Source organism: Rousettus aegyptiacus, unplaced genomic scaffold, assembly GCF_014176215.1.
Source record: "Rousettus aegyptiacus isolate mRouAeg1 unplaced genomic scaffold, mRouAeg1.p scaffold_m13_p_6, whole genome shotgun sequence".
NCBI lineage: Eukaryota > Metazoa > Chordata > Mammalia > Chiroptera > Pteropodidae > Rousettus > Rousettus aegyptiacus.
Window position 1 is genome coordinate 104,301,835 of NW_023416309.1, and position 27,512 is coordinate 104,329,346.

At 37.7% G+C, this 27,512-nt stretch overlaps 2 protein-coding genes and 1 pseudogene across 3 annotated transcripts in view; 1 reads left to right on the plus strand and 2 right to left on the minus strand.

Moving 5' to 3' along the window:
• The window catches only part of CEP95 (centrosomal protein 95), a 32,025-nt gene extending 17,171 nt beyond the window's left edge, over positions 1-14,854 (plus strand). The window contains exons 8-20 of the mRNA XM_016128959.2: positions 43-236; positions 1,770-1,882; positions 2,070-2,199; positions 2,816-2,969; positions 7,559-7,698; positions 8,518-8,604; positions 9,427-9,556; positions 10,349-10,518; positions 10,625-10,699; positions 11,805-11,957; positions 13,724-13,870; positions 14,163-14,234; positions 14,507-14,854. Coding sequence (XP_015984445.2) covers positions 43-236; positions 1,770-1,882; positions 2,070-2,199; positions 2,816-2,969; positions 7,559-7,698; positions 8,518-8,604; positions 9,427-9,556; positions 10,349-10,518; positions 10,625-10,699; positions 11,805-11,957; positions 13,724-13,870; positions 14,163-14,234; positions 14,507-14,683 — 1,742 coding nt within the window. The 3' untranslated portion in view covers positions 14,684-14,854. The remainder of the gene's footprint in view (positions 1-42; positions 237-1,769; positions 1,883-2,069; positions 2,200-2,815; positions 2,970-7,558; positions 7,699-8,517; positions 8,605-9,426; positions 9,557-10,348; positions 10,519-10,624; positions 10,700-11,804; positions 11,958-13,723; positions 13,871-14,162; positions 14,235-14,506) is intronic.
• LOC118604336 lies at positions 13,362-13,480 on the minus strand (annotated as a pseudogene).
• Positions 14,855-20,113: 5,259 nt separating the features above from the next.
• SMURF2 (SMAD specific E3 ubiquitin protein ligase 2) overlaps positions 20,114-27,512 on the minus strand; it is a 91,803-nt gene continuing 84,404 nt past the window's right edge. For both annotated transcript variants that reach the window (XM_036223826.1, XM_016129034.2), the window contains 4 exons: positions 27,257-27,377; positions 25,085-25,286; positions 23,767-23,842; positions 20,114-23,449 (listed from right to left, as the gene is read on the minus strand). In XM_036223826.1, coding sequence (XP_036079719.1) covers positions 23,350-23,449; positions 23,767-23,842; positions 25,085-25,286; positions 27,257-27,377 — 499 coding nt within the window. In that variant the 3' untranslated portion in view covers positions 20,114-23,349. The remainder of the gene's footprint in view (positions 23,450-23,766; positions 23,843-25,084; positions 25,287-27,256; positions 27,378-27,512) is intronic.

Consider the following 27,512-nt stretch of genomic DNA (forward strand, 5'->3'; position numbering starts at 1 on the left):
TCTCAGTTTCATCTTAATGTCCACTTAAATTTGTCCACCTAGGAGAAATTCCTTCTGTGGATGTGATTCCAAATGCTAGGAAGCTAGGGGAGCCTATCCAATCAGCTATTCCTTTATATCCACCATACCACCCTTCAGAGCCTCGAGCACCTTGCCCCATAGGAAAAGAATACTTACGTTCAAGTCACGGCTCCCCTGCCATGAATTCTACTGGAGAGAGCACAGCATTTTCTGTGGTAAGTGGAAAAGCTTGCTTTCAATTGAATATAAGTCTAGAGATTTAAAGAAGGTTCTACTAGAATAGTTGTCAGATATTGCACTAATCAGAGCACTGTTATTTCTTAAAATTTATCTCTGCATACACCTACATGTTCTTACTCTAGGAATATAAGGACAGGATGAATGTACAAAAAGAAAAATAGTAAGAGACAACACATATTGTTTACTTTGTATCAGGTACCCTTCTGGGTACTTGACAAGGATTGAGTAGTTTGCTCCCTACAATACAACTCTGGAGTAGGTACTATTGGGAAGCTGATAGAGAAAGGTTAAGTATCTTGTCTGAGGTCACAGCAGTTGTAGAGTCAGGATTTGAACTCAGGTATTCTAGCTTCAGCACCCATATGTATGTATCCCTGATTAAATAATTAAAATTTTTTTTGAAATATAAGAAGGGCGAAAAATGACCTTTTATCCACATTCCTGTTATCCAGCATGAACTTCTATTAATACCTTGGCCTATCAGCTTCTACCCTTTTTCCTTCAGAACAAAAATCCCTTTTTATACAACCAACCTGTCCCTATCTTCCTAGAAACAAGAACAGGCAGACATATGCAAAGGGTGAATTCATAAATAATGATACATTCTCATTTTTTTTAAATTTAAATAATGCATTAAAAAGTACTGGAAAAAGAGATGAAATAAGCATCATTCACATTACGTGACCATCGTTCTAAACATTCTGTGCATCTATTCAGATAAGAGAGTGGATATATAAAAAGAGAGAAAAAGGGAATCATAGGAAAATGGTTATATTTGGGAGAGGTATGGGGGGATCGTGGAAAGGCTTATGGGTTGCTGGTAATATTCTAGTTCTTGACCTGAGTGGCAGTTAAGTGGGACTGTTCATTTTGAGGACACTTAACCTTTAATAAAAAAGTTTTTTTTTTAATGTGATTATATTATAGTTATTAGAGTATTAAATTTAACTTTACCTTAATAGAAGAAAAAGATACTGAAGTGAAACTGAAGAGATTGTTAAACATCAGATATTTCTTCACAAGAAATATTTTCCATAAGATTCCCTCTAAGGTTAAGAAATGAATTGTTAAAACTGTTAGGAGTTTATATTCATATTTGGGAAGGTTTTGTTTTTAACTGTTTCAATTTTGGACAGTTTTTATTGATTTTTTTTTTTTACATGAAAGCTATGACTAATACTTTCCACTTGTGATTTGATCATTTTTTCATTGTCCAGGTGTAGCTGTAACCCCTGAATTTTCATGTTTGCAAACATTCACCTGCCTTCATATTTGATGGCATCCTGAGTCACCATTATTCTCTGAGTACAAGTTTATAGACATTGCTCCATTCCTTTGTCATTGGGGATCAATGGAGTACTTTGACAAATGTGTTTTTAAAAAAACAAAGCATGGAGAATAAAGGCATCTAGCTTTGTGCAACAGATCCTCCTTTCCTCCAAATACAAAATGTTACTTTTATGTGTCCTTTTAGTTTTTTCAAATCAACTCTCTCTTGTTTTTAATAGGAACCAGATAATAGAGTTTTCTTAACTTCTAAATTGCCTAAAGATAGCAGAAAGGAAATCTGTCCATCTCAGGTCCAAAGCCCTAGGACAAGGAGGCTTCCCAAAGGAAAAAGGTAATATTACTGCAGGCTTCAGTGTTTACAATCTGTTTGCAAGGGGATTTGAGGAGTTAAGGGTATACTCTCTAATCTTAGCTGTGAAGGTCAATACAAAATGTTTGTTAAAGCACATACTGTAGTTTTTATTTTTAAGTAATGTACACTTGGCTACTTAAATGTCATATGGTCACTTTTATTACAGATATGAAAATAGATCTGCAGTCTCATCCTGGGATTCACCTTTCTCCCAGAGGCCAAGAAATAGGTTAACAGAACAAGAATTACATGCAGTATCAGAAAAACTCTCTCAACGGCTCTCTGAACTAGATCAGGCAAGTCTTGTTTTTTAATCTATATTGCAGTTGCCATAGTTGGTGAGCATTTAAGTGATCTTCCGATTGCAAGTGAAAGCTAAACTAAGAAACTGGAAAATTAGTTGTCTTAGTTGCTGTGAAAATGTTCCATAAGTTGGACAAGTAGGACATAGGATGAAAAATGATCTCCTAGCCTTGTACATATAACCAAATTTGGCACAGATTTATTCAAATGTTTATTGAATTCTGATGAAAACTAATTTAATATAAGTTATTACATAAAACCATTTATCTTTAGCTACATCTCTATAGTTTCCCTTTGTCACTAAAGATAGATTTGTTATAAAATTAGATGGATTTCTGATTCTCACAAAATTAATATTACAGTTTGGGGGTATTATCATTGAATAAATATATTAAATCCCTATGTGACTTACTCTAAAGTTTATTGAAACTGAAAAGTCCACAGCAATGATATATACTCTTTAGAAACTAAACATGCATAAGCATCTGAAAACTTGTTATTATTGCCTAATTATCAGAGGAAGCTTTCTAAAGATTGTATCTGTCTACTCCTTCTAACTTGCATTCTGCTGAAATCAATGAAAGATGTTGAAAAGAATTTTCTTGATAGATGTTAAAAAGTGCCCTGGGTGTTCGAATTAAAGAAAAGACTGACTACACAGAAGAAGATACTGGAAATGAAGAGGTGGAGAGTGGAAATTATGAGACCCTGTCTCAGCACAGTGACAGCATCATGGAGTGTAGGCTGAAGAAGCAAAGGCCAGGTACCTATCCCAGAGAGGCCAGGATGAGGACTTCCCAGGGAACCACGTAGGCACTTTAAACATGTTCATGACTGGCTTTCTCACTTTAAATATTTCAGAACTATGTAAAAGGATTAAAAATATCAAATATCTGTATCTCCACCATCTAGAAATAGTAGATGTTAACAATTATATTTGCTTTACACCTTTTGTGTTGAAGAAGCAAGAGTTGAAATCCCCTCCATCCTTCTCACAGCCCATTCTTTTTCCCTCCCTCAAAGAAACTACTCTCAAAGTTGGTATTTTTTTTTTATTCCTGTTTTTATTTTTATTTCCAGTTTTATTGAGATATAGTTGATATATACCATTGTATTAGTTTAAGGTGTACCACATAATGATTTGATGTATGTATATATTACAGATGATGACCACAGTAAGTTTAGTTAGCATCTATCACTTCACATATTTACAATTTTTTTTGGTGATAACTTTTAAGATCTAATCTCTTACCGACTTTCAAATATGCAACACAGTATTGTTAACTGTATTACCCATTATGTACATTACATCCTCAGAACTTATTTATCTTTTAAGTGGAAGTTTGTACCTTTACACATTTCACCCACCTCTCAACCCACACCTCTGGCTCCCACCAGTCTGTTCTCTGCATCTATGAGTTTGTTTTTTCAGGTTCCACATATAAGTGGGATCATAGAGGATTTATCTTTTTCTGTCTGACGGATTTCACTTAGCGTAGTGTCCTCAAGTCCATCCATGTTGTCACAAATGGCAGGATTTCCTTCTTTTTTATGGCTGAATAATATTTCATTGTATATATACCACATTTTCTTCATCCATTCACCTGTAAATGGACACTTAGGTTGTTTTTATGTCTTGAATGTTGTAAATAATACTACTCTGAACATGGGGGTGCAGGTATCTTTTTGACGTAGGGATTTCAATTTACCTCTGGATATATGTATATACCTAGAAGTAGAATTCCTGGGTCATATGGTAGTTCTATTTTTAATTTTTTTTTTAGGAACCTCCATACCGTTTTCTATAATGGCTGCACCAGTTTACATTCCCACCACTAGTACACAAGGGTTCCCTTTTCTCTGATCCTCTCAGTGGAGACTATTCTTTTCTCCACTGTATTACTTGTTATCTCACATTCTAACAGGTATGAGGTGATACCTCATTGTGGTTTTGATTTACATTTCCTTAATAGTGATGTTGGACATCTGTATGTCTTCCTTAGAAAAATGACTACTCAGATCCTCCGCCCATTTTTAAATTGGATTGTTTTGTTGTTGTTGAGCTGTATGAGTTCCTTTTATCTTTTGGCTATTAACAACTTATCGGAAGTGTCATTTGCTAGTATCTTCTGCCTTTCCACTGGCTGCCTTTTTGTTCCATTGACGGTTTCCTTTGTTGTGCAGAAGTTTTTTAGTTTGAGATAGTCCCATTTGTTTGTTTGTTTTCCTTGCCTTTGGAGTCAAATTCACAGAAACACCACTGAGGCCAGTGTGCTTAGTGCTTATGTTTTCTTCTATTTTATTGTTTCAGGTCTTTACATTTACGTCTTTAATTTTTGTGTGTGGTGTAAGATAGTGATCCAGTTTCATTTCCTTGCATGTGGTTGACCAGTTTTCCCAACATGACTTATTGAAGAGACTATTCTTTTCTCCACTGTATATTCTTGGCTCATTTGTCGTAAATTAGTTGCCCATACGTGTGGGTTTATTCTGTTCCATTGGTCTGCATGTCTGTTTTTCTGCCAATACCACACTGTTTTGATTAGTATAGCTGTGCGATACCTCTGGCTTTGTCCTTTTTTCTCAGGATTACTTTGGCTATTCGGGGTCTTTTGTGGTTCTATATAAATTTGAGGATTTTTTTTGTTCTACTTTTCTGTGAAAAATGCCATTGAGATTTTGATAAGAGATTGCATTGAATCTGTAGATTGCCTTACGTAATATGGACATTTTAACAATGTTGATTCTTCTAATCCATGACAATAAAATATCTTTCCATTTCTTTGTGTCGTCTTCAATTTTTTCAATAATACTTTTCAACAATGTAGTTTTCAGTTTACAGGTCTTTCACTTCCTTTGTTTATTTCTAGGTTTTTGGATTGGTTTTTTATTTTTGTGATTGTAAATGGAATTGTTTATTTTTCTTTCTATACATTCTTCATCTCAATTTTTGAATTTCTGTTTGGTTGTTTTTTATAGTTTCAGTCTCTTTGGTTAAGGAGTCCTACATTTAATTTTATTCCTGAGCTCACTGAACTGCCTTTCTCAGTTTTCTTGTGTCTTGAGTTTTTTTCATGACTGTTATTTTGAATTCTCTTATTTAGATCACAACCTTGCAGGAATTTGAGTTTGGTTTCTGGAGAATTGTCGTCATCTTTCTCTGTTACCGTGTTATCTTGGTTATTCATGGTGCCTGATGGGTTATTCCACTGTCAGGGCATTTGAAGTAGTGAACACCTTTCTAATATAGATAGATACCATTTTGATTTTAACAATTCAGCTGGTTGACAGTGGTCTTTCTTTTGTTTTCCAGTAGGTGGTGCCATCGCACAAACTTTCGTGTTTTTTTGTTTTTTGGTTTTTGTTTTTTTTAACCTGCACTACTTGAAACTCCAAGGTCATGGCTATGGGGATATTGCTGTGAATCACTGCCTGGGTGACATGGAGTGGTGGGTGTGTCTGCTGTATCTGAGTCACCTGGGTCTCCTTTCCCCAATACTGCCTCCCCTACACATTCCAACTTTCAGATGTACCAATATCCGGGTTTCTCAGGCATGGTAGTGTGTTGAACAGAGGAACTTTTGTTGGGGTATAGATGTCTGACTTGTAGATTTAAGGGTACATACAAAGGGGTCTTCTCGGTGTGTCAGTTTGCTGATGTCACTCTTACACTGCCATCGTGAACAGGAACCCTCTTACCCGTTTTTATACTTTAACAACCTATGTGTTCCTTGTCTAAATATGCTATTGTTTTATAGTTTTGATTTACAGATACTATATGTATTATTCTGCAACTTGCTTTTTTTTGGTTAACATTGTTTTAGAGATCTATGTTGGTATTTATCCATCCTGTTCATTCATTTTAACTATTATGTAACTAAGGTCATACAGTGTGCCCCATTTATATTTGTATATATATTTATCCCCATTTTCTCTATTGTAAGACATGCAGTTTGTTTCCATGTTTTATAACTACAAACAATTCTGCAATGAACAACCTGTAACGTGCAAAAGTTTCTCTAGGAGCTACATCTATTAGAATGACTGGATCATGGGGTTTACACTTTTTCACCATTACCAAATTCCCCTTCAAAATGATTGTATCAGTTTATATTCACATCAGCAGTGCCTCAAGTTTCTAGTTTGCCACATCTTTGCAGATACTTCCTACTACTTGTTCAAATTCAAGTAATTATCCTGTCTTCCACCAACTAAAATTCTACGTGTTTTCCATTCACTTGTATGTACTTTGACCATCCTTGTTTCTTTAGGAACAGTATTTCTCATTCAAACCTTCCTTAACTTTTTCAGTTGTTTTTTTACTCCAAGAATACTTTTTCTTCTCTTATTTCCTCTCTCTTCCTTTAAGCTTGACTCAGGTAACCTCTAGAAACTCTAAGCCAGTAACCTACATGTTTCTCTTACTCTACACATACATATGGTATCCCGTTTTAAAAACACATGTAAGTTACTATATGATGTTATTATAATTAGATTTTCAGTTTCTATAAAAGAATACATTGTGATTATAGTAAAATGTCATAAAAACATTTAAAATAAGTTGTGCAATAGTTATTCTTAATATTGAGATTCAAAATGAATTTGGGAGATTTGAATTAAAAGAGAGTGCAAGAAAAATAAAAGCTCAGGGAAATTTGAATTCTCTGAGAAAATTTATTTAGAAAGGTATCAAACTAATTTCCTGACCTTAGAGCTATATTGAATTATTTGCTTTTCCAAAAAGGCCTGGCATCTCCTTCTTCATAACTATTAAATATCCAAGCTCATCTATAAACAATGGAACATGAAAAGGTTTATGGAGAGAAGTGATTATTTAGATCTCTTAGGGACTGTGGAATTTGGAGGTCTAGATCGCTAAGTGGGAAAGAATCGGGACTGCTTAGAAAACTAAACTATTTAACTTTTGCTTATAAGCATGCTGCTTTTTATAAGGATCAGATCCTGACATCCCACCTCTTCAGGACCTAGAGAGGTAAAAGGGTAGCAGCCACTCGGCTCAGGTGGTTTAACATTTTCTTTCTTCCTCCACCACCAAGAGCGCCTAGCTTCGGCCTTTTTGCACAACAGGCACTCCACAGTTTGCTCCACTTTCAACCTCAAGTTGAATGTAGAACCTAAGTACTTCTTTGAGATAGTGCATATTTATTTATGTGCATTTGTTTACTTGGTGTGACTAAATACACAAAAAATATAAATTAATCATAGAGAGTATATTTAGCACATTCACAGTCACTCTCTTTGGATTTGGTGAAAATCAACTATTTGGTTTCCAACTTAATTAAAATTTCTAGCTGTAAGGAACTAATGGTACACGTCTCTTCCGTGTTGTAGGTCCCGCCATGCACAGAAGGCCACCCTACAGATCTCATTCACTCTCTCCATCTCCTGTTAACAAAAACAAACAGTTCCGTATGGAAAGAAAAAGGCAGCGAAAGCCAAAAAAAGCAGATGTCCACCGATTCCAAGCAAAGGTACACCCTATCTCTTGACTACCTTTGGGCAGCAGGCAGTACCATTTACCCTCAGCCAAATGCTACAGTGAACATGGTATTGATTAAAGGCTAAAATGCATTTAATATTCTTGAGCTGAGTGGATGACAGAAAATTATATGACATAGCTTTTATGCCCCCGATTAGGGAGCATAAAACTTGTACTCATGAAATTTTAAGAAAACTAACCTTGTCAGATATATAGCCCAGTACTCCAGTGGATTAAGAAAGAGTAGATCAGTAAGGGTTACTTTCCGAGACAGCTTCAAGATGAATAGAATCTGAGGTAAATGTGACAGGCTACTTGAGTTACAGACAGGATAAAAGTGCCAAGACAGGAATAAGAAGAGGTGGTTGGACTTTGACAAGGAGAATGTATAATTACCAAAGAAGACTTACTTCTTCTGTGGAGTAAGGATTTTGAAATGTAACAAATTCAGAACACTTGTTTGCTACAGTATGTTATATAATGGTGAAGAATTGAAACTAATTTAGATGTCTTACAATAACATGTAACTTCAACTCAATATGTAACTTCCACTCAGGGGACTATCAAAATAATTACAAAAACTATGAGAACAAAAAAACTCATTATGTAGAATTTCATTTTATGTCCCAATTGCACATCTGTTAAATAATGTGTATCTGTGATATAGAGCCTCAAAGGAACTTAAGAAAAAAAAGTAAATAGAATCGTAGGATCTTAGGTGAATTTTTTTCCTTCATTTTCATTTGTATATGTTTTTAATAATTATATGTAATAACATATATGTAATATCATATGGCCTTTTCCTCTGTAGGCAATAACTGAAGCATTTGAAAGGGAACTAAGAAGAAATGAAGTTCAAGAGAATATTGGACCTCTAGGAATAAATGAGGAGGAAACAGTGGGTAAAAGTCTCAAATGTAATAAATGCTGTTATCAGATCAGTGGAAAGTACAGAGATGAACTTAATATAAGGAAAAAAGAATCAGCAAAGCCTTAATATTAGTCTCGTAGAAAAAGGCAGGATTTCATTCCATAATGTGGGATTTCCTCTTATTCATAGGATAACCAAGTTGCTAAAATGTGGCAAGACATGGTACCAAAGAGCACTAACATTTTTCCTTCCTACCCAAAGCTTCTCTCAATTTTTAAGGGGCTCTACAGCTTATCAGTTCATCAAGGGTTTAAGAGAGAGTCGAGGCTGACAAGTCAAAGGGAAGTAAGAGAAGGCAGGAAATCTCAGTTATTCTTTGTCTGTTGGTAGAAACCCAAAACCTAAGTTTTCATTGCCTTTCAAAAGGACGGTTACAGAAACTAAATGAAACATAGGGAAAATGGTTATGCTAAAGTGTCCATGAAAAAACTAGATATAAAATATAGTATGGTTACAACTAAACATTGTTTAAGAACTTTTTAAACTTGCATTGAAAAAGTTATCAAAGAAACAGGTACATGAAAACATTAGTAGTTGTATTTAGAGTGTAGTACTATGGTGACTGTGAAATTCAAAAAAGTCAGTGCTTTTCAAATTCCAAAAGATGCCAGAAACCAAAAGGTGATTTTTACTTAGAATAGATAAATACTAACCAGATTTCAGAAATCTGAAGGTCGTTCGACTGGGGATTAGTTAGCTATTTTTGTCAATATATAATATTTAAGATGATGTGTAAAGAGCTATTAGACTTATCCTTTATTTCTATTCTGTTTTATATCTGCTTCTAAGGAAAAAATATACAGAGAATCTGCACATAAAGGAACTCCAAAACGTAGTCAGTCCTGGAAGATGTACCCTAGAAACACCACAACCACAAGTCCAAGAGGTGGCTTGCCAAAGCCAAATAAAGCAGTTCCAAGTAAGAACCACAAAAATTGTACTTTATGGAAAACTGGCATCCTTTGAAAGTGCGTGCTACATTCCAAGGACACAGCACTGAAAACTAACATCCACTAGTTAGCTGGAGAAAGTTCCCTCTTTTATCACTGCCATATGCTAGATTTCTGTAAAGAGAGATAAAACACTCAAATAAGGCATTTATTTGAAAATCCTAAATAATATCTTAGGGAGACCTATATCTTGGCACCCAAGGAATACTAGGGCTACTGCCTGCTGCTTCAGCTTTAGCTTTTCTCTGCTCATTCATGCTGGCTGGCTTTTCTTTGCTCCTGGGAAGTTGGCAGAACCAGAGAGATGCTCCAGAGCAAGCAGATGGCATGTTGATAGTTGGTACCAGTGAGTTTTAAGAGTCCTGTTATAAGGAAAACGAGGTCATGTGGAATGCCAGATTGCAGTTTTAAAGACTACTGGCCTCCCAGTAAGGCTGAGGAGTCTGTCTGACCACACACACAGCATCCACCCCAGGCGCTGAGTCAGCTGAGCATTTAGGATGGACTTCACAAGACCAGCTTGTCGTCAATCAGAACTGTTGAGCTTATTTTCATCTGTGCTAGTAGTTGGCTTACTTTGATCAAAGAAGGAATGCAAAAGTAATAACATACTTTGAGAATTATTCTTTTCAAGGTCAAAACTGCATCACTTAGATAAGCTTTGATCTATCAGGAAGGTGGAATGAGAGTTCTTATTAAAAGCTGTCAGCAAGTCTCTCAGATTAAGAGCATCCTTTTTTTTATTTTTTTTAACCTTTCAGTGAAAGTAAACGAACACAGTCTCCTGCCCCTGATGCTTGAGCAGTTTCCATTTCTCTATGTTTCTGGCCAAACACTAAGCAAAATGTGGAAACAGCAAATTGCACAGATTGAACAGCTCAAAAAAGATGCGCATGGAGAAAATTGGTCAAAGAAGAAACTCCAGGATGAAGTAAGTTAACTGTCAACCTTAAGCACAGTAATATAATCCAGAAAGGGAGAGCGCTTATTTTTGAGAATTTAGTCATTAACTTCCTTCCCTTTTGTCCCTCTTAAAGACAGAAGAAGCCTTAAGAAGGCATGACCTGCTTACTGCACTTGTCAAGAAAGAATATGAACATAACAAGAGACTGGTATGTCGAGAGCAAATTGTGTATTAAAATTCTGAATTCATAAGTTACAGTAATTACTTTTATTTGTCCCTGCTGGGCAGTAGTCCCACTGTTACCTCTAACACTTGCCTGTGGAAGCATCTAGGACTTTAACCAGAACTGATGAATGAGGAAGGTACTAGTTGCTTTACATACACAATTTCATGTAGTCATAATGGAGATGTTTTCTATGAAATGAAAAACTTGAGGCTTTGAGATGTTAACTTGCCCTGGGTCCCACTGTAATCAGCAAAGAGCAAGGTTGAGATTTTTATCCAGGTCTGTCTCTACCTTCATAGTCCCTTCAAGGTACCAGGTGGTTGTAACATAGTGCTTCTGCTCTTCTCCTATCTTTCTCAGGTCCAAAGTAGAGAGCTGAAGTAGTTTACCAGCCTCCATTATAATTTGGATAGAGAATCATACATAACACATTATTCTCTGTTGAGTATAATGAAGGGAGAAGACAGAGGTCAAAGACAGTATGCTAGAGGAAGAGATTTTAAAACCCCTAGTTGAGAGTGTAGAGTAGCTATAAGCAATGAGAACTATAATCCCAAGCAGTTCCCAAAGGAGAAGCCATGTGAAGAGCTGCCTGTGGTACTTCGGTATGGGGGGCAAGAAAACAAGTATTTGAATATTTAGTTGAAGGATTTACATACATGACCTCATTTCATCCTCACTACTTTGTAAGATACTAATTTCCTTAGTTTTGATGTAAATACTCAGTAACTCAAGTTTTGCTTGAAAGTCAGTACCATTTTTCTACTCCTAAGCTGGCAAGCTGGCTTTGGTGATCCCCTGGTGGAACAGGGAGACAATATCCTCAGTTCCACCAGGATAACTGCTCCTCTCTGCAGCAGTGAGGGCTCACTAGGGTGGCTCTTAGGACTGAGGTGACAAACGTACCAAAGGCTAGAGGGCTTCTGGGGGCTGACTGTCTTTCATACTCTATGCCTAGGCAGTTGGCCACTGGTCAGCTGCTTACCTGGCTTACTGCTTGAAGACACTGTGATGCGGAGTGGGGCAGATGGGAATGCTAGAGTCTCTCTTTCTTGTCCTGACCTCTTTTCTCCTTTCCCTTTCTTAGCAAGATTTCAAGGACCGCATTCAGAGGCAGAAGCTGACCCAATCAAAGATAAAAGAAAATCGGCAGCAGATTGTTCGTGCCCGAAAATATTACGATGATTATAGAGTTCAGCTGCGTGCAAAAATGATGAGAATGAGGACCCGGGAAGAAATGGTAAATATGGCTTTTTTATCTAATAACCCTGTTACGGTGGTGAATTTTGTCTGTTACCTTTCAGAGCCACTTTCTTTGTTTGAATCTTGTCCTCATTTGAATCTAAAATCCAAATGCAAGTACTAAACTGCTGGCTGTGAGAGTTCAGTCTTGGCCACACGTCATATAGTACCTCATAGTACATCCCAGTTTATTCTTTCTCTGCTGCCCTCATCTTAACATGAGGTCTGAATGCCCTCTGACCTTCATGCACATAGGTACTTTGGGGTAGGGAACATGTTATCAGAGACAGGAACTGAAGGTGTGACTAGATGATCTAGGTTCCCACATAAAATCAAGAAAGTAACTAACATAGGACAGATGTGCTACGAGCTACTTTTACGAAGTATTTGCTGTCTAATCCTAATCAAGCTGAAATGCTTAATATTTTAGGATTCTAAACTGGTAATAAATTCCATCCCTAGAGTAATACATTAAGGTAATTATAGTTAACTAGGCTATATAAATACCCTGAAGTGGGTCATACTGTTGTTATCCCATTTCTAGAGGATACTACTAAGACTTTGAGAAGTCAAGTAACTTGACTAAGGTAGTATGGCTGGTTAATGAATGCAAGGCTGTAAGAACCAGTTTTTTGATCCAGAATTCTTTAATCAATAGAGGACAAGTGGGCATATTCAGATCCTTGGAACAGTTTGTTTGCCTGTGGCCTATTAAATGATAACCCCATCACCCTCAGTTGTAGATACAAATGCAGGTGTAGTATTTGTTTTTTCTGTCCACAGGTTCTTGCCTTATATGCGGCTCTTTGAGATACCTTTTCTAAAAGCAGTAAAGAATCTTTGGGATACAGGAAAAGATGCTGAAACACTATTATCATTAGGGAAATACAAATCAAAACCACCTTGAGATACCACTCACACTCACTAAGTTGGCTAACAAGTTGGCAAGGATGTGGAGAAGCTGGAACCCACATGCAGTGCTGGTGGGGATGCAGAATGGTGCAGCCGCTTTTGAACAGTCTAGCAGCTCCTCACAAGGTTAAACATAGAGCCACCACGTAACTCAGCAATTTCACTCCTAGGTATAGATCCACAAATGTTCACGGAAGCATTATTTGTAATAGCCAAAGAGAAAACAAACCTAGTGTCCCATCAACTGATGAATGGATAGACAAAAACGAATGAAATATTGATACACGCTATAATTTAGATGAACCTTGAAAACATCATGCTAAGTACAGATATAAGAGATCAAATAGCATGTGATTCCATTTATATGAAACGTCTACAGTAGGCAAATCTCTAGACAAAAAGTAGAAAGTTGCCAGAGGAAAGCAGAATGGGGAGTGGCTGCTCTTGGGTCTGGGGCTTCTTTTTTTATTTATTTGTATTTATTTATTATCACCTACAGCACTTGGTCTTCCTTGGTGGTCTCCCATCCAAGTACTAACCGGGCCTGACCCTGCTTAGCTTCCAAGATCAGATGAGATCGAGAGTGTTCAGGGTGGCATGGCCGTAGATGGGGCTGCTTTTTGGAGTGACGAAAATATTCTGAAATTATTGGTGAGGGTGTACAACTCTGAATATACTAAAACCTACTGAATTATATACCTTAAAGGGGTGAACTTTATGGCATGTGAATTATATAGCAGTAAATCAGTTATTTTAAAAAAACTTTTGAGAAATTTAATAAGTATGTACTTCATTTTGAGTAACATGATTATATAAGTTACGCATAACTTAATTTTTCTGACTGAATGATAGATATTTAAGAAACTGTTCGAAGAAGGTTTACAGATTCAAAAGCAAAGATTACGTGACCTTAGAAACTATGCCAAAGAAAAGCGAGATGAAGAAAAGAGACAGCACCAGAATGAACTGGACTCAATGGAGAACTACTATAAAGACCAGGTGGGCTCACTGCTGCTTAGTTACATTCTAAATGTGCTTACCCCTGACCACCCTTTCAAAAGGTTGTTGAACAGTAAATCTCCACATATTAATTCAGAACTTATCGCTATACAGGTTAGACTGACTGACCCCATTTTCAAGAATGAAATTTAAGATAAAATAAGTGCTTAACCATGGTATAGAATCTGTATTGCCCTATTTCTATTAAAGATTTTAAACCTGTGAACATTAAGTATAAGAATTGTTATATTTGGACTACAAAGGATTTGGTTTTTTTCTTCCCCGTAAACAGTTTTCATTGCTGGCAGAAGCCATATCACAGGAGCGTCAGGATCTCAAAGCCAGAGAAAAATCCCAGGCTCAGGTAATAATCAATAGAATGGAAACCATTTATTTACATTTTTAAAGAAATCCTTAAGGGGAGTGGAGAGAATACTAGTAAGAAGATCCATCTATGACCCAAAACATTTATTCTGTGACTTTTAACTTTACCTGTTTAGTTCTCTGTAAGAGCTGCTGCTAAATTATTAAAATTATTGCAGGCACTTGATGAGCTAGAAGGCTGAGAGGGAATTAAAATAAATGGGGATCTGAATATATGTTGTGAATAGAAGGATGACATGAATTCTCTTTTAGACACTACATAAGGTGAAGAGGGAGCTGAGATCTAAGATGGAGAAGGAAATTCAGCAGCTGCAGTACATGATAACACGGAATGACGACGATGCTTTCTTCCGGGAATTGGAAGCTGAGCGCCTCCGATCGCGGCTTCATATGGCTTCCTTCCAGCACAGTAAAAATCCCTTCCCATGAGGCCAGATTTCAAAAGTGACAGTTCTGAAGGACTTTACCAGGGCAGAGCTAGAGCTGAGCCAGTAAACTATCTAAACCAGAAGAATCATTTCGAAATGTCTTATCTATATATTCATTCCAATACTTTTTATGAAATAATTTTTTTAAATAAAATTGTTTTCTTAAAGTTTACTGCTTTTGAATTTATGACCCAACATCTTAAAAGGAGGCAGTAAAAGTACACATTCTTCATTAGTTATATTTGTACTAAAGCAATTAACAAGCCGTGAGCAGCCAGTTCTTGAAGCCTATTACTTCAAGATCAATAAAAACAGGAAAATATAGCACTCAAGGAAAAAAAAATCTCTAATTCAAAAAAGGGGTAGACGTGGGGGCTTGTCATCAGTGGCAGGCCTTAGGGTGAACTTTGAAGATAGGTATAAGTGTATGTAGCTTTTTCACATGGAGGCTAGATGAGAATTTATGCATTATGGCTTCTGATCATTGGCAGAGGACAGCATGAGTTGAGGCGTGAGGTGTAAGGCCAGACAGTGTGTCCCTCGAAAGAACATCAGTGGCTGCCGGTGGGAAGGAGGCATACTGGACTTGAAGTGGGCAAGAGGACACCAGTCCTATTTCTAGTATGGGGAAATATGAGGGGAAAAGAAAAACCCACTCAGGGTGGTATCTTCCACGGAGGGGAGGGCTTCAGTGAGGTCTAAGAGTTGGAGGGAGGCTTCAGAACAATTGAAGATATGGGAACTTTGCTGATCAAAGCCACAGAATGGCAGAGGACACCAGGAAGGAGAGGGAGGGAGAAGAGAGGTTCCCATTAGGGCATGTAGAGAGTAGCACGGGGATGAGCATATGAACAATGGCCAAGGCCAGAAGGCATGATGGGATAGCAGCTGAGTACTGGAGAAGAGAGCAGGCAGCTGAGTCTAATGCTGGGGTCCCAACTGCTGCCCTCTTGGAATGACAGCTGACAATGCTGGGCCTCTAGGGAGGCAGGGGCTTCCTGAGGAAAAGATGGTGGATCGGCCAAGTTTGGAGCACGAGGAAGGGAAATGCAGACAACTGCAATAAATACATTGTAAGAAGAAAACCTGGATGCAAAGGACAGGAAATGCACAAGACGAGGCTAGATACACAAAAGCTAGAACATAAGTTCTGAAAGTTACAGAAAGAAAAATGATAAAGTAGATCTAAAATAGAAATATATCCACAGCATATTCTTGAGTAAAATGAGCAAATCTTCAATATTCTATTTTACATGCTATGAGTAGGTATCACATATGTAATGCAATATGTAGTATATGAAAAAGGTCAGAAAGAATAGCCCCCAAAATAGTAGGCGTGACTCCTGAGTGATACAATACAAACTTTCACTCTTTGCTTAACATACTCGAAGACTTTGAGTTTGTTAAAACAAGCGTAATGATGCTTTTATAGTTTTTTTAAATGTTAACTATTTTAAGAAGACACTTCAGTTACTAATTCTGCCAGGTTTCTACCAAGCTAAGAACTAGGAATAACCAACAAGAAGAATGGGTTTAGGAATTTGTGATGGAAGGGATAGGATAAGCAAAGGTCAAAGAACAGGAGAGAGGACAAAAGATAAATAAAAGATACCAACATATTTTCGAAAAATAGAAAGCAAATGAATAACTAACTCAGCAAGTGGAGGATGTTGCAGTCCACATACCTGTGGAGAAGGAATCGGATGTGAAGCCAGTTCCCCCACAAAAACCCAGGAGAAGCTTGTCATAATGGACACACTTGAAGGGTTAGGTAGAAGTGTGGTATAACTGTATGGGGGGGTGGAGTATTACAGAATGAGGTGGTTGGTCTGAGAGTTAAATCCTTAACTATCATAAAAAGGAAACTACCTAGACACTGTCTAAAACTAATGAACAATATTACCATATCATTTAGAAATGCGGAAGTAAGTATCAGAAGAATGGACGGAAGATTTGGGAGATTAGCCCCTGGAAAGAAAGACTAGGGGGCAGAGGCAGGAAGGTGATAAAGAATTTTGTTTTTAAGCTTCTAAGCGTATATGATTTTTAAACCATGTATATTTAGCTGTATGTATTACTGTATCATGTAAAGCACTGGAGAGTAGCTGCCTCCTCTTAAAAATGTGAGAAGAGAAAGGATGAACAAGTGTCGACAGGAGAATAGAGCCTTTACTGAAGAGGCTAAGTGTGTAGGGGAAATTTATTTGCAATGGGAAGAGGCTCACAGTAAAAACCGGTTAAGGGGAAGTCTATAATGGGAGAACGAGAAGAGCAGGGCCAACCAAAATTGAGGCTTAAGCTGCAGCTTACAGAGGGATCTATCCCATCCCACATACAGACATGATAAAAACATGGCATTTCAAGCCATTACCCAGCTAATTTGATTGATGTGACTGGTTCTTCTTGTCTTAAAAATGTTAAATTCAAATTTCCTTTAAAACTTTGTCCTCTAAAGAACAACAAAGCTGGAGTTAACTCACTCCCTGATTTCTAACTATATTACAAAGCTATAGTAATAAAAACAGTAGTGGTGTTGGCATAAAAAGACACATAAATCAATGGAACCGAATAAAGACCCCGAAAACAAACCCACGCATAGAAAGTCAATTTATGACATGTGAGTCAAGACTATACAGTGTCTTCGATAACTTGGGAAAACTAGGCAGCCACATGCACAAAAGTGACACTGTACCAATGGATCTAACACCATACATAAAAATTAATTCAAAATGGGTTAAAGCTTGAACGTAAGACCTGGAACCATAAAAATAAAACCCCTAGAAGAAAACATAAGTGGTAAGCTCCTTGGCGCTGGTCTTTACAATAATTCTTTGGATTTGACACCAAAAGCAAAAATTAACAAGTGAGACTATCAAACTAAAAAGTTTCTGCACAACAAAGGAAACCATCAACCAAATGAAAAGACAGCCTACAAAATGGGAAAAAATGTTTGCAAACGGGATATCTGATAAGGGGTTAATATTCAAGATATATAATAAAGAAGTCATACAACTCAATGGCAGAAACAAAACAAAAATCCAAAGAAAACAAAACCCCTAACGCACACACGCACGCACACACACCACGATCACTGCAGCATTATTTTTAACAGTCAAGATATGAAAACAACATCGGTGTCCATCACCAGATGGATGGATAAAGAAAATATAGTATATATGCAGACCATGGAATATTATTATTCAGCCATAAAAAGGAACTCTTGCCATTTGCAACAAGATGGACCTTGAAAGCATTATGCTAAGTGAAACAAGTCAGACAAATACCATGTGATCTCACTTATATGTGGAATCTAAAAAAAAAGAAAAGAGGAAACAAAACTGAGCTCACAGATACGGAGAACTGATTGGTAGTTGCCGGCGGGGAGGGGAGGGACTGAATGGGTGGAGGGGGTCAAAAGGTAAAAACTTCCAGTTATAAAATAAGTCATGGAGATGTGATGTACACTACACATACAGCCTCGTGACTATTGTTAACAATACTGTATTGCATAGGTTCCTATCACACACAACAAGTTTTGTTGGTAACTATGGTGACAGATGTTAACTAGACTTATTTTGGTGATAGTTTAGCTGTATTTACAAATATATACAAATCATTATGTTGTACATCAGAAACTAATATAATGTTATATGTCAGTTATACTTCAATTAAAAGAAATACCTTTCTGGTCTCTCTGATTCTCCACCTTCTTGACAGCATCATCTCTGGGAGAAGCGAGTGGTCTGAAAGGTTGAGAGTCAGGTGCTCTCCATCTTCACTCCCTATTCCTGGGCTGAAAGTGAGACGATTTCATGAACACTTAAGTGGGTGAGAAAAACATCTTGGAAGGGTCCCCTGTCCCCCCCCCCCCCCACAAGCTGCTACAGTTGCCTCTTCACTTTTCATTTATGAAACACTATAGGGGAGACGGAAGTGGGGTTTACAGCTCATATTAGAGACTAACTGATAAGCTCGATAAATCCCAGCCCAAATATCCACAAAAGGTATGCTAATCAGCAAAGTTGACACATGACCTTGGAAATGCAGCCTATTGTATGAACAGTGAACCTGAACACAAGAAAGGAGCTACCTGTCCTAGAGAACAGTGTCTCTAGGATCTGAAGTGTCATGAGGGAAGGGGATGGGGGAACAAAAACAATTGTTTTAAAAACCAAGTCTGGGATCCAAGGCCTTACTGAAGTGCGGTAGTGAATTCTGTGCTCCCATTATGACAGACTTCTTTGCTGTACACGAAGTGAGTTTTGAGTAATTAAGTTTGAACTTCAGCTTCTAATAACCATCCAAAACTAGTACAGAACTTGGAACACAGTAGGAGCACAGTAGATATTAATGAACAAAGAACTAGTCACATTTAGGGCAAATACCTTTTAATAAAACATAACTTTATAATTCAGTTTGTCTAGTTAGCTGAGACTGTTAATGTAGGAATATAATCCTTTTTCTGTATAATTACCTCTCTCCTGTTAGGAGACTCTTGCTCTATTGTGTAAATCCTACTATATAAGCATTTAGGATACATAGTACAAATAAATGCAGTGGATGCCAAGGTTAACCTTCATTATGATGAAGGGACAAACCTTCTAGGCTTCTGTATAGCAGAAAAACATCACATACTAAATCAAACTTTTGGGTGATTTACAGATTATAAAAATACTAGAATCCTTAATGTACTAAAACTTTACAAATTTTAGATAATAACCAGTAAATGTGGCAATCTGAGGCAAAGCAAAATAAATAAATTTCAAAAGGACATAAAAAGTGGATACCATGCCCGCCCTTTGAACTTTACTACATGGCCACTACTTACCCTGCATTTCCCAGGCAGTCGTTCTGGGTGTCCTATGCTGTGGAGAGACTTAATGCAGGCGATATTCTGGATCAAAAAACATCATAGCCATTCCTTTTTCCCCCCATGTATTTAGTTGGATTTCCATCCATTACCAGTTAGAGAGGTGTGAATCATGACCCATAAAGTCATGGCTTCTTGGAAAAATATAATTGATTTCTCCTTTTCATTTAGAAGATTTTACTGCTCACCCCAAAATGAGGGCGAATGAGGGCATACTGTAGCTCTGCCCTCCAGAGTCCTGAGAGACACTGCTGCAGGACTGGGACATTCCTCCCCAGGCCTGTAGCAGCCTCAAATCCTCCGCCACATGGCCCCCCAACAGCCACTGCCCACTATCAGTTTGCTACGGCAGGAGAAATGCCATACGGCACCTTCTCTGCTCCACCTGGAGACAGAAGGGGATCCCGACCCCTCTGAAGCTCTAGCTCCCCAGAGTGACAAAAGTGTCAACTAAGACAGGTATGGGAATCTTCTTAAGCTTTGCATCTTTTGGCTCTCATGCTGTCACCCTTCGCAGAACCGATCGAATTTTTTCAAAAATGATTCATGATGAACTCAATATTCTTTAAAAACGTTGATGCTGTGACAGTGCAAACAGCATTCATTTTATTGCTCGACTTCGCATGGGCACATACATAGTTAATTTTTAAAAACCATTTATACAGATGTTATTGATAAAGCTCATGTAACAACTGAGTGAAAATACAAAGAATATCAAAGCTAAAACACTCTGTAATAAATACAAATACAATGAAAATGATAAAACTTTGTTTTTAAAGTCAGTTCGAGAGAAGGAAGAATATTACATTAAGTGAACTATACATCTAGGAACAGAACAACTCAGCATTTGGTATGATCATCACCCTAACATAAGAACGTTAAATACCACGAACGGCGCCCACTGAACGGGGCTGCGGCCTAAAAACAGAAGCAGAAGGAGCCGCTCTATCCAACTGCGAAGGTGGTTGGGACGGTCTCGAACTCCCAGCAACGCAATCAGCTCAATGCACCGGAAGTTCACGCAGACTTAGTGTTGTAAAATAAAGCAAATTACATTGTATTTAAAAGAAAGGAACTCGTGCTCTGGGCTGTAAATACAAAGGGGGAAAATGACTTGGTGAAAATAAAACCCATCCAGGGCAACAAACTATGTGCAAAACAAAATGTACACTATACACAGCACTATTTAAAAACTCTTTACACCAAGAAATAAGACCTTTGAAATAAAACTCATCTCTGTACTGCATATGAGCTCTACAAAGTAACCACTGTTCATAATTAAGCATTCATGATGGAAAGGCGATGTATGGAAACGTGACATCACATATCTGAAATAACACAACTTGAGGAAGGATTAAAGAAACCCAGTTAAGAGGGACATGGTGGAAATAAATATTCACATTAAACATGAGGTGCAAGTCCAAGGTCCAACGACACATTGGGGGATTTTATTTGCTTAGCACCTATTTGGAAATAATCGGGTAACATACTTTTGAAAATGAAATCTAAATCATGTTTTTATAAATTATGTTGGTGATACTACAGACTATTAGGGTAATTTGTTTCTTTTAAAGCTCTAGTAAGTCATTATTATAGTTAAAAAGGCACTCAAAAAGCAATGGTATTTGCCTGCCTGATATTGTACAGTATGGTAGTAGCATTTCATTATTACCGCATCCATCAGTTACAATTTCTCTAAAGTATTCATGTACTTACTTTTTACTGAAAGATTATAAGAGTAGGCACAATTACACTGTACTAGTGCTTTAATATAAAAGAGAGATGGACCTGCAACAGGTAAGGGACTATTGTGAAAGCTGAAAACTCCTGATAATCAAATAGTATACAAACCTTTTCTGTACATTTCAAGATGTCCTTCGGTACTAAGAATGCAGTAGGAAAACACGAAGTGTTTGGGAAGAGAAGGGTCAGCAGAAGCGTGTTACTACTGCACAGTTATGACTAGCTTGCATGTAGCGGTCAAATTTGGCTGAATGAATGAAGTGAATTTAAATACTTAGAAACTACATAAGTAGTTCTCAACTTGAAAGCAGCAAAATTTCCACTTCTTTTATCCCCTTCCCCACCTCTGATAGCCTTCTTGGAATTCTAATCTATAAAGGAGAAAAACTGGAGCTGCTCTGGGTGAGGAGGGTGGGGGCGGGGAGTTACAGGAGCCTGCTGAAATACCAACCAGCCCTTCTGCTCCCTCTCTCGTCCTTCCTCTCAAAACACTACTTCTGAGGCACCTCTGAGGAGCCCCTTGGCTCCAAGAACAGACTGAAAAACCAGTCCGTCAAATGAAAGAACACAAAGGCTCTATTCGCTTCATAATTAAACTGCAAAATTTAAACAAGCCTATATCATCGAAATGTGCTATTCTTGATTTCACATCAGTGTAAAAAAAACGAATAGTACAGATGTCTGAAGGCTAATTTTAAAAATCTTCCCATGATTTGATTTTTCCAATCCCTCACTCCAGAATTTTGGTTGTCTAATGGATCATGCAACATGCCACACACATTAAAAGCTAAATCTGGATATTTCAGAATCAGATGCTGATCTCCAACACCAAGGGAACTGAGATTTCCTTACTTTCAAAATGTACTCTTCAGTTTTAAAGTAATTTATACCATAGAGTTAAAATCACTATTTCTTTAGTAATCACATCCCCTGCCCCACCACCCTCACTTCGTTTTGTTATGCAAAAGCAGGGTTTACTAAGTTTATTAAATAATCTTCAGAGAAAATTTTTTCCTTTTTTATAGTTTTGGCTGATTAAAATATCATGAGCAGCTAAACAAAGATTCAGGATGATCTGCCTGTTAGAAACTTACACTGTAATGAGAATATAAGTTAGGTGTACTTGTTACAGGAGACTTTGGTTTACAGAGAGAGTATATCTATTAAAGATAAGCTGACCCAGCAAAAGAACGAAAATCCCATCCCATCCACATGAACTGAGAAGCTATAAAAATGCAGGATTCCCATTTAAGATGAAACGTAAATCCAAAATCCTGGTCATACTGATTTAAGATAAAAAATTAGGATTTTTTTTTTTAAGTCTTTTAAAAACAGGGAGCCCCTGACTCTTATTGTAGCAATTAAGCTACTAAGTTTAGACTAAATAGTTGCATTAGGAATTTGACAACCAAAATAATATAGCTGTATTCCAGGAAATTTGTGCTTGAAAAATATAAAAAAGACTCAGTTAGGCAAGGTTGAAACATATAATGCTTTTAAAATATAATGCTTTGCTATAGAAAAATGTAATATGTAAATGGCTTAATTTTTTAAAGATAATGATTCTTTTAGCCAATTGTTTAGAAAGGTAGAATAATTCAAAATAATTTTATTTTTTTTTACAAAGAGCAAGTACAGGAGCTGTTCAAAATCATGTATTCAATCAAAATGAAATGTGACTTGTACCGACTGCTGAAGTTGTCTTGATGTTTGAGAGACTTGAAATCTGTGAAGCGATTTGAATAGATTACCTTTTATAAAAATAGTAGTCTTTAAGTGTAGAATACTGCCTAACTCTGGAAATGTAGGAAAAGTCAGCATTCTTTAGGTTCAAGATATTAATTTTAAATAGCAGCTGAATGTGGCCTCATGGCAAAGCATAAAGACCTCTTTTTTCCTTGAAAAGGAATTTCGAAATTGTCCTTTCCCCTCACAGTGTCCTAAAATTTTTTTAAAGGGGGGGCATTTTCCTATATTTCAGCATTCCTTGAAATTCTGCTGAAAGGAGGCCGTCCCGGGTATAAACAGAGTCCTGGGTAAATCCTTGAAGTCTGTCATTCCACAGCAAATCCACATGTTTCTTCAATGGCTGTTAGCAGCTTTTCATATAACTTTTCATAGCTTTCATAGGGCGGAATGTCTATTCGATTGAAGCTGTAAATAAGCAAATCAGATTTTACACAATTCATTTGAAATAAATAAACCAGCCTGACAAGTCTATACTGATACAGCCACATCACTTTGTGTTACACAGACAATTAAAGGAAAGAGGTTATATTTCTCTAAAGTAGAGACTATGACCTTCAGGTTTTCCTACTAATTTTTGAATAATCTTAAGTCATTTAAAGAGTTGCTTATCATTCTTTTTAAAACTCTATGTAGTAGCAATAACAATAAATGAAGTGTCACCTGTTTGAAACTAATACCTATGCAGATGGAATAAGAGGGGAAAAGCTACAAAAATAACTTACCACGTGTGGGCTTTTGGCAGGTTGTTAGTGCAGGCGTCAATCTGGTGGATGGTGAAGAGTCGTGGGCCTGCAGCACCTGCAGAAGAAGCAAATGTGGGTCAGATCACTGCAGGTACCTGCATCAGTCTCCCAAACCTCAGAATAAAACTGGTACATAAACCACAGGGTCTAGGGATAGAGGAATATGATGACTTCACACGAGCTGCCCAAAAAATTCTTTTCCCCAGAAAAGAATCTGGGTTTGATAGCTGGAATTGACCTTGGAGAGGGATGAATTCTTTAACGTGCTAGCATTTCCATTTGAGAAAAAGTTCAGGATTCAAACACTTTCCTAAATTCCATCTTCTACAGAAAATTAGTGTCCCAAAATTATGAGAAAGTAAATGGATAAATCCAAGATTATATACCTACACACATTCAAAAAGATGACTTCCTCAATGTAAATTAAGGTTTCATGCCTCAGACTTGGCTGACAGCAAAAGATCAGCAGTCCACAGAGTAAATCTCAGTTAATACAAGACGGCCCATACAGACACGCGAAACGCTTCTGCATCTGGGTAATCTGATGCTGGGAATATGAGCACGACTCAAAGTGTGCTTTCCCCATAGATTTGCGACATGTGTGCAGTGAGCCACACTGTTGGATTATGTACCAGTCTTGCTTTGCATACCCTCAGTCACCACCAGCAGCAGTAGCTTTAAAAAATAAAGAGCTTCAGAGGGAAAGGAAGCAACTGCCACTCAGTGGAGCAACACGTTCATTAGCATATTACCAACTCGTCCAAACGTCACACAGCTAGTCCGCAGAAAATAATTCTTTAAAATGGAATAGGGTTGAAATAAAAAGTCTGATGCCATGCAATAATTACCATGCTCTGACCAAACAAATGGCTTCCATGACTCATGCTGCCTCTTTCCTTAAAAGGATAAAGAAGTAGAGGGGTGAGACATCCCAAGGGGGTAAAGGCTCTGCTAGGGTGAGGCGTGAAGGTGGAGGCAGACAGAGCCCCTCACAGGAATGTGCGGCAGAATTTAGAAGCAAGGCGACCAGGAGAGAAAAGGCAGAGCATCACCACACACGGTCTCTAACGTGCAGCACTCACTACAGTCACAGAGAACCCCAGCAGAAAAGGCTCTTGGCAGGGACAAAGGAAAGGAAGGAGAAGAAGGGTGCAAGATGTGAGCGTTACAGATCAGAAAAGGGTGAAAAGACAATCTCTTTGTAATAAGCACGTGGTCTGTAAACCATATAAATCAGGTACTGACCCTCTCCCCCAATCACCAGATGCCACTTGGTTTGTCCCTCTGGCTTTCTTACCTTGTAAAGCTTTGAAGCCCTGCAGAGGCACTCTAGACGAGCCGGTCACAAACTGAAGCAACCGTGCTCGGCGCTCCTCATCAAAAAACTCCACAGCTTTCCAGAACCACTTGACAACATTGCTGTCTGGTGTACAGTGTTTTAACCGGGTGTTCACCTTCCAGTCATTAACATCTATCTTTCCAAGTCCACAAATAATGAGCTGTTAAAATATTGCACAAATTATGAGCCCATGGAAACCCAAGTAAAGCCAAAAGTTCCTCGAAATACAGCTCAGATTTGCAGCGCTGGCTCTCGTATGATGGTTCCTAATCAAGAGTACACATTGGAATCGTCTTAAAAGCTTTTCAAAAACGTACACACTGGGTCCTATGCGCAGAGATATTAATCCTGTGCGTCTGGGGCGATAGTAAGAAGCTGTATTTTAAAAAGCTCACTTTCAGGTTCCCTACTCAGAGTGTGAGAACCACCACTATGAGAGACACGAGATGAAAGTTCTACAATTTCATAAAATCACACTACTTTTTTTAAAATAAAGAGAAACTGGACTGACTCAAAGAGTAAACATATTTATATGTGCCTTCCCGAAGCCCTACACCACGTTATTCTGGTTTCAGCACTTACTGGCTTTGGATCCTGGGCAACTCGGTTCACCTCCCTCGGCTAGCACTTTCCTGTGCTCTAGCACAGCGGTAACATCTATTTCACTGCATCCTGTGAGAGCAACCGGTGGTGTGCCCGAGCTCAAGAAACGCGTTGGGTAAGTGACACAATCTGTCTGATCACCTTAAAACCTTATCGAAACACGAAATGCACACGCGCGCACTGATACGGACCTCTGCCTGGCATCCTGGTGCAGCTCGGTACACACGAACTGTATCAAAACCACCTCGATACTAATACATCTCAGAGTGTAAAACATAACTTGCAAATACTACATTTTATAATCCTATCAGCCCAGGATAACACTAAAATTACATAGTTTTTAATAAAAAGTTTAATTTCATCAGCACTAGAAACTATGTAAAAATCCCCAACTATATTGAATAAAATCTCCAACGAAGCTTCTATAGCATTCTGCAAAGATTGTTGAATGGCAGCCACACTGAAGAGGGAAGTGGTTATCCAAATCGGATCAGAGAAGTATTTATAAGATAACTCCTAAATTCTTTTCTTCAGAGCAGTGGTAATTATAAGGCCAGATTCCTCATTCATGTATGAACAGAAGAAAATGCATTGTATTTCAACTTTATTGCCATTCCCGCTATGTTCTTGTGCTCGTGACTAATTCCTTCAGACCAGGCCACTATGGAATAGTTCAGCCACAAAAGGAAAGGGGCTGGCACTGAGTCGAACCAATCCCTTTAGACTGTTTGCTAACAGGTCTGTTAACAGATTTAGTTGGAAAGGACACTGAAGTTAATAAAATCATGTAAACATCAAATATCTATGTTCTCCCTGGCTACTAGTTAAACTCAGGACCTCTGGTAGAGTAAAACCTTTGTTCTGTAAAGTAGCTTGGTGAAAACTCAGATGTATTTGTTCAAGGTCTTAATTATAAAACCACACCTAAGGTGCTTTAAGGACTAGCTTTAAAAGAAAATTTAAAAAATAAAAAACCTTTACTGTTTACTATAGCTACTGTTAATAATGAATATCTCCAAAGAGACTAAGTATGCTTAGATATAGTTTATCCTAAGTATTTTAATTATTTCCTCTATGTTTTACCAAATGCTTTCATTCAAAGCTTAGCATAAATTGATTGAGTCTAGGCTTTTATTCCAAATAAATTTCAATATGGTGTAGAGCAAGTAATCAAAATGTATTTAACTAAATCAATAAACCACTTAATTACAGAATAGAAAACAATACTGGAAGAAGGTACACATAAGACATGAAATCTGTTGAAAACAAGAAAGGATACAGGGAAAAATAAAATGTTCACGATACGAGAGATTGTTCCTATAAGTAACGACAGCACCACAAAAGGATCTCTGTGAGAAGTGAAAGGCAGGAATTCCACAGTAGGAAAGACCTCTCCTGTGAATAAGAATTCTCACAATACTGCACCGCAAAATACCAGAAATACAACGTTCCTCTAAAACTGAATAACAGAAAATTCCTAACCTTTCCTTGTTACATTAGGTGACGTCGGGACATTGGTACACTGACCTCTAACTCCTTCTCATCAAACGTCTTCAGCAGATGCTGCGGAATCACTTCGTTGAATCCCTTCTGCAGAGCCAGGAACTGCGCTTCAATACCGCGTAGAAACCTCCAGTTCACATACAGCCTGGAAACATCGGGCAGGGGTTTCACGTGATCAGATGTGTTCAGATTTGGTGATTATTATGAACCTCTACTTTGGCAACACTGTACTTTACAAGCATCTAGCAAAACACCTCAGAAGCCTGGGGGCTGGCTCAAA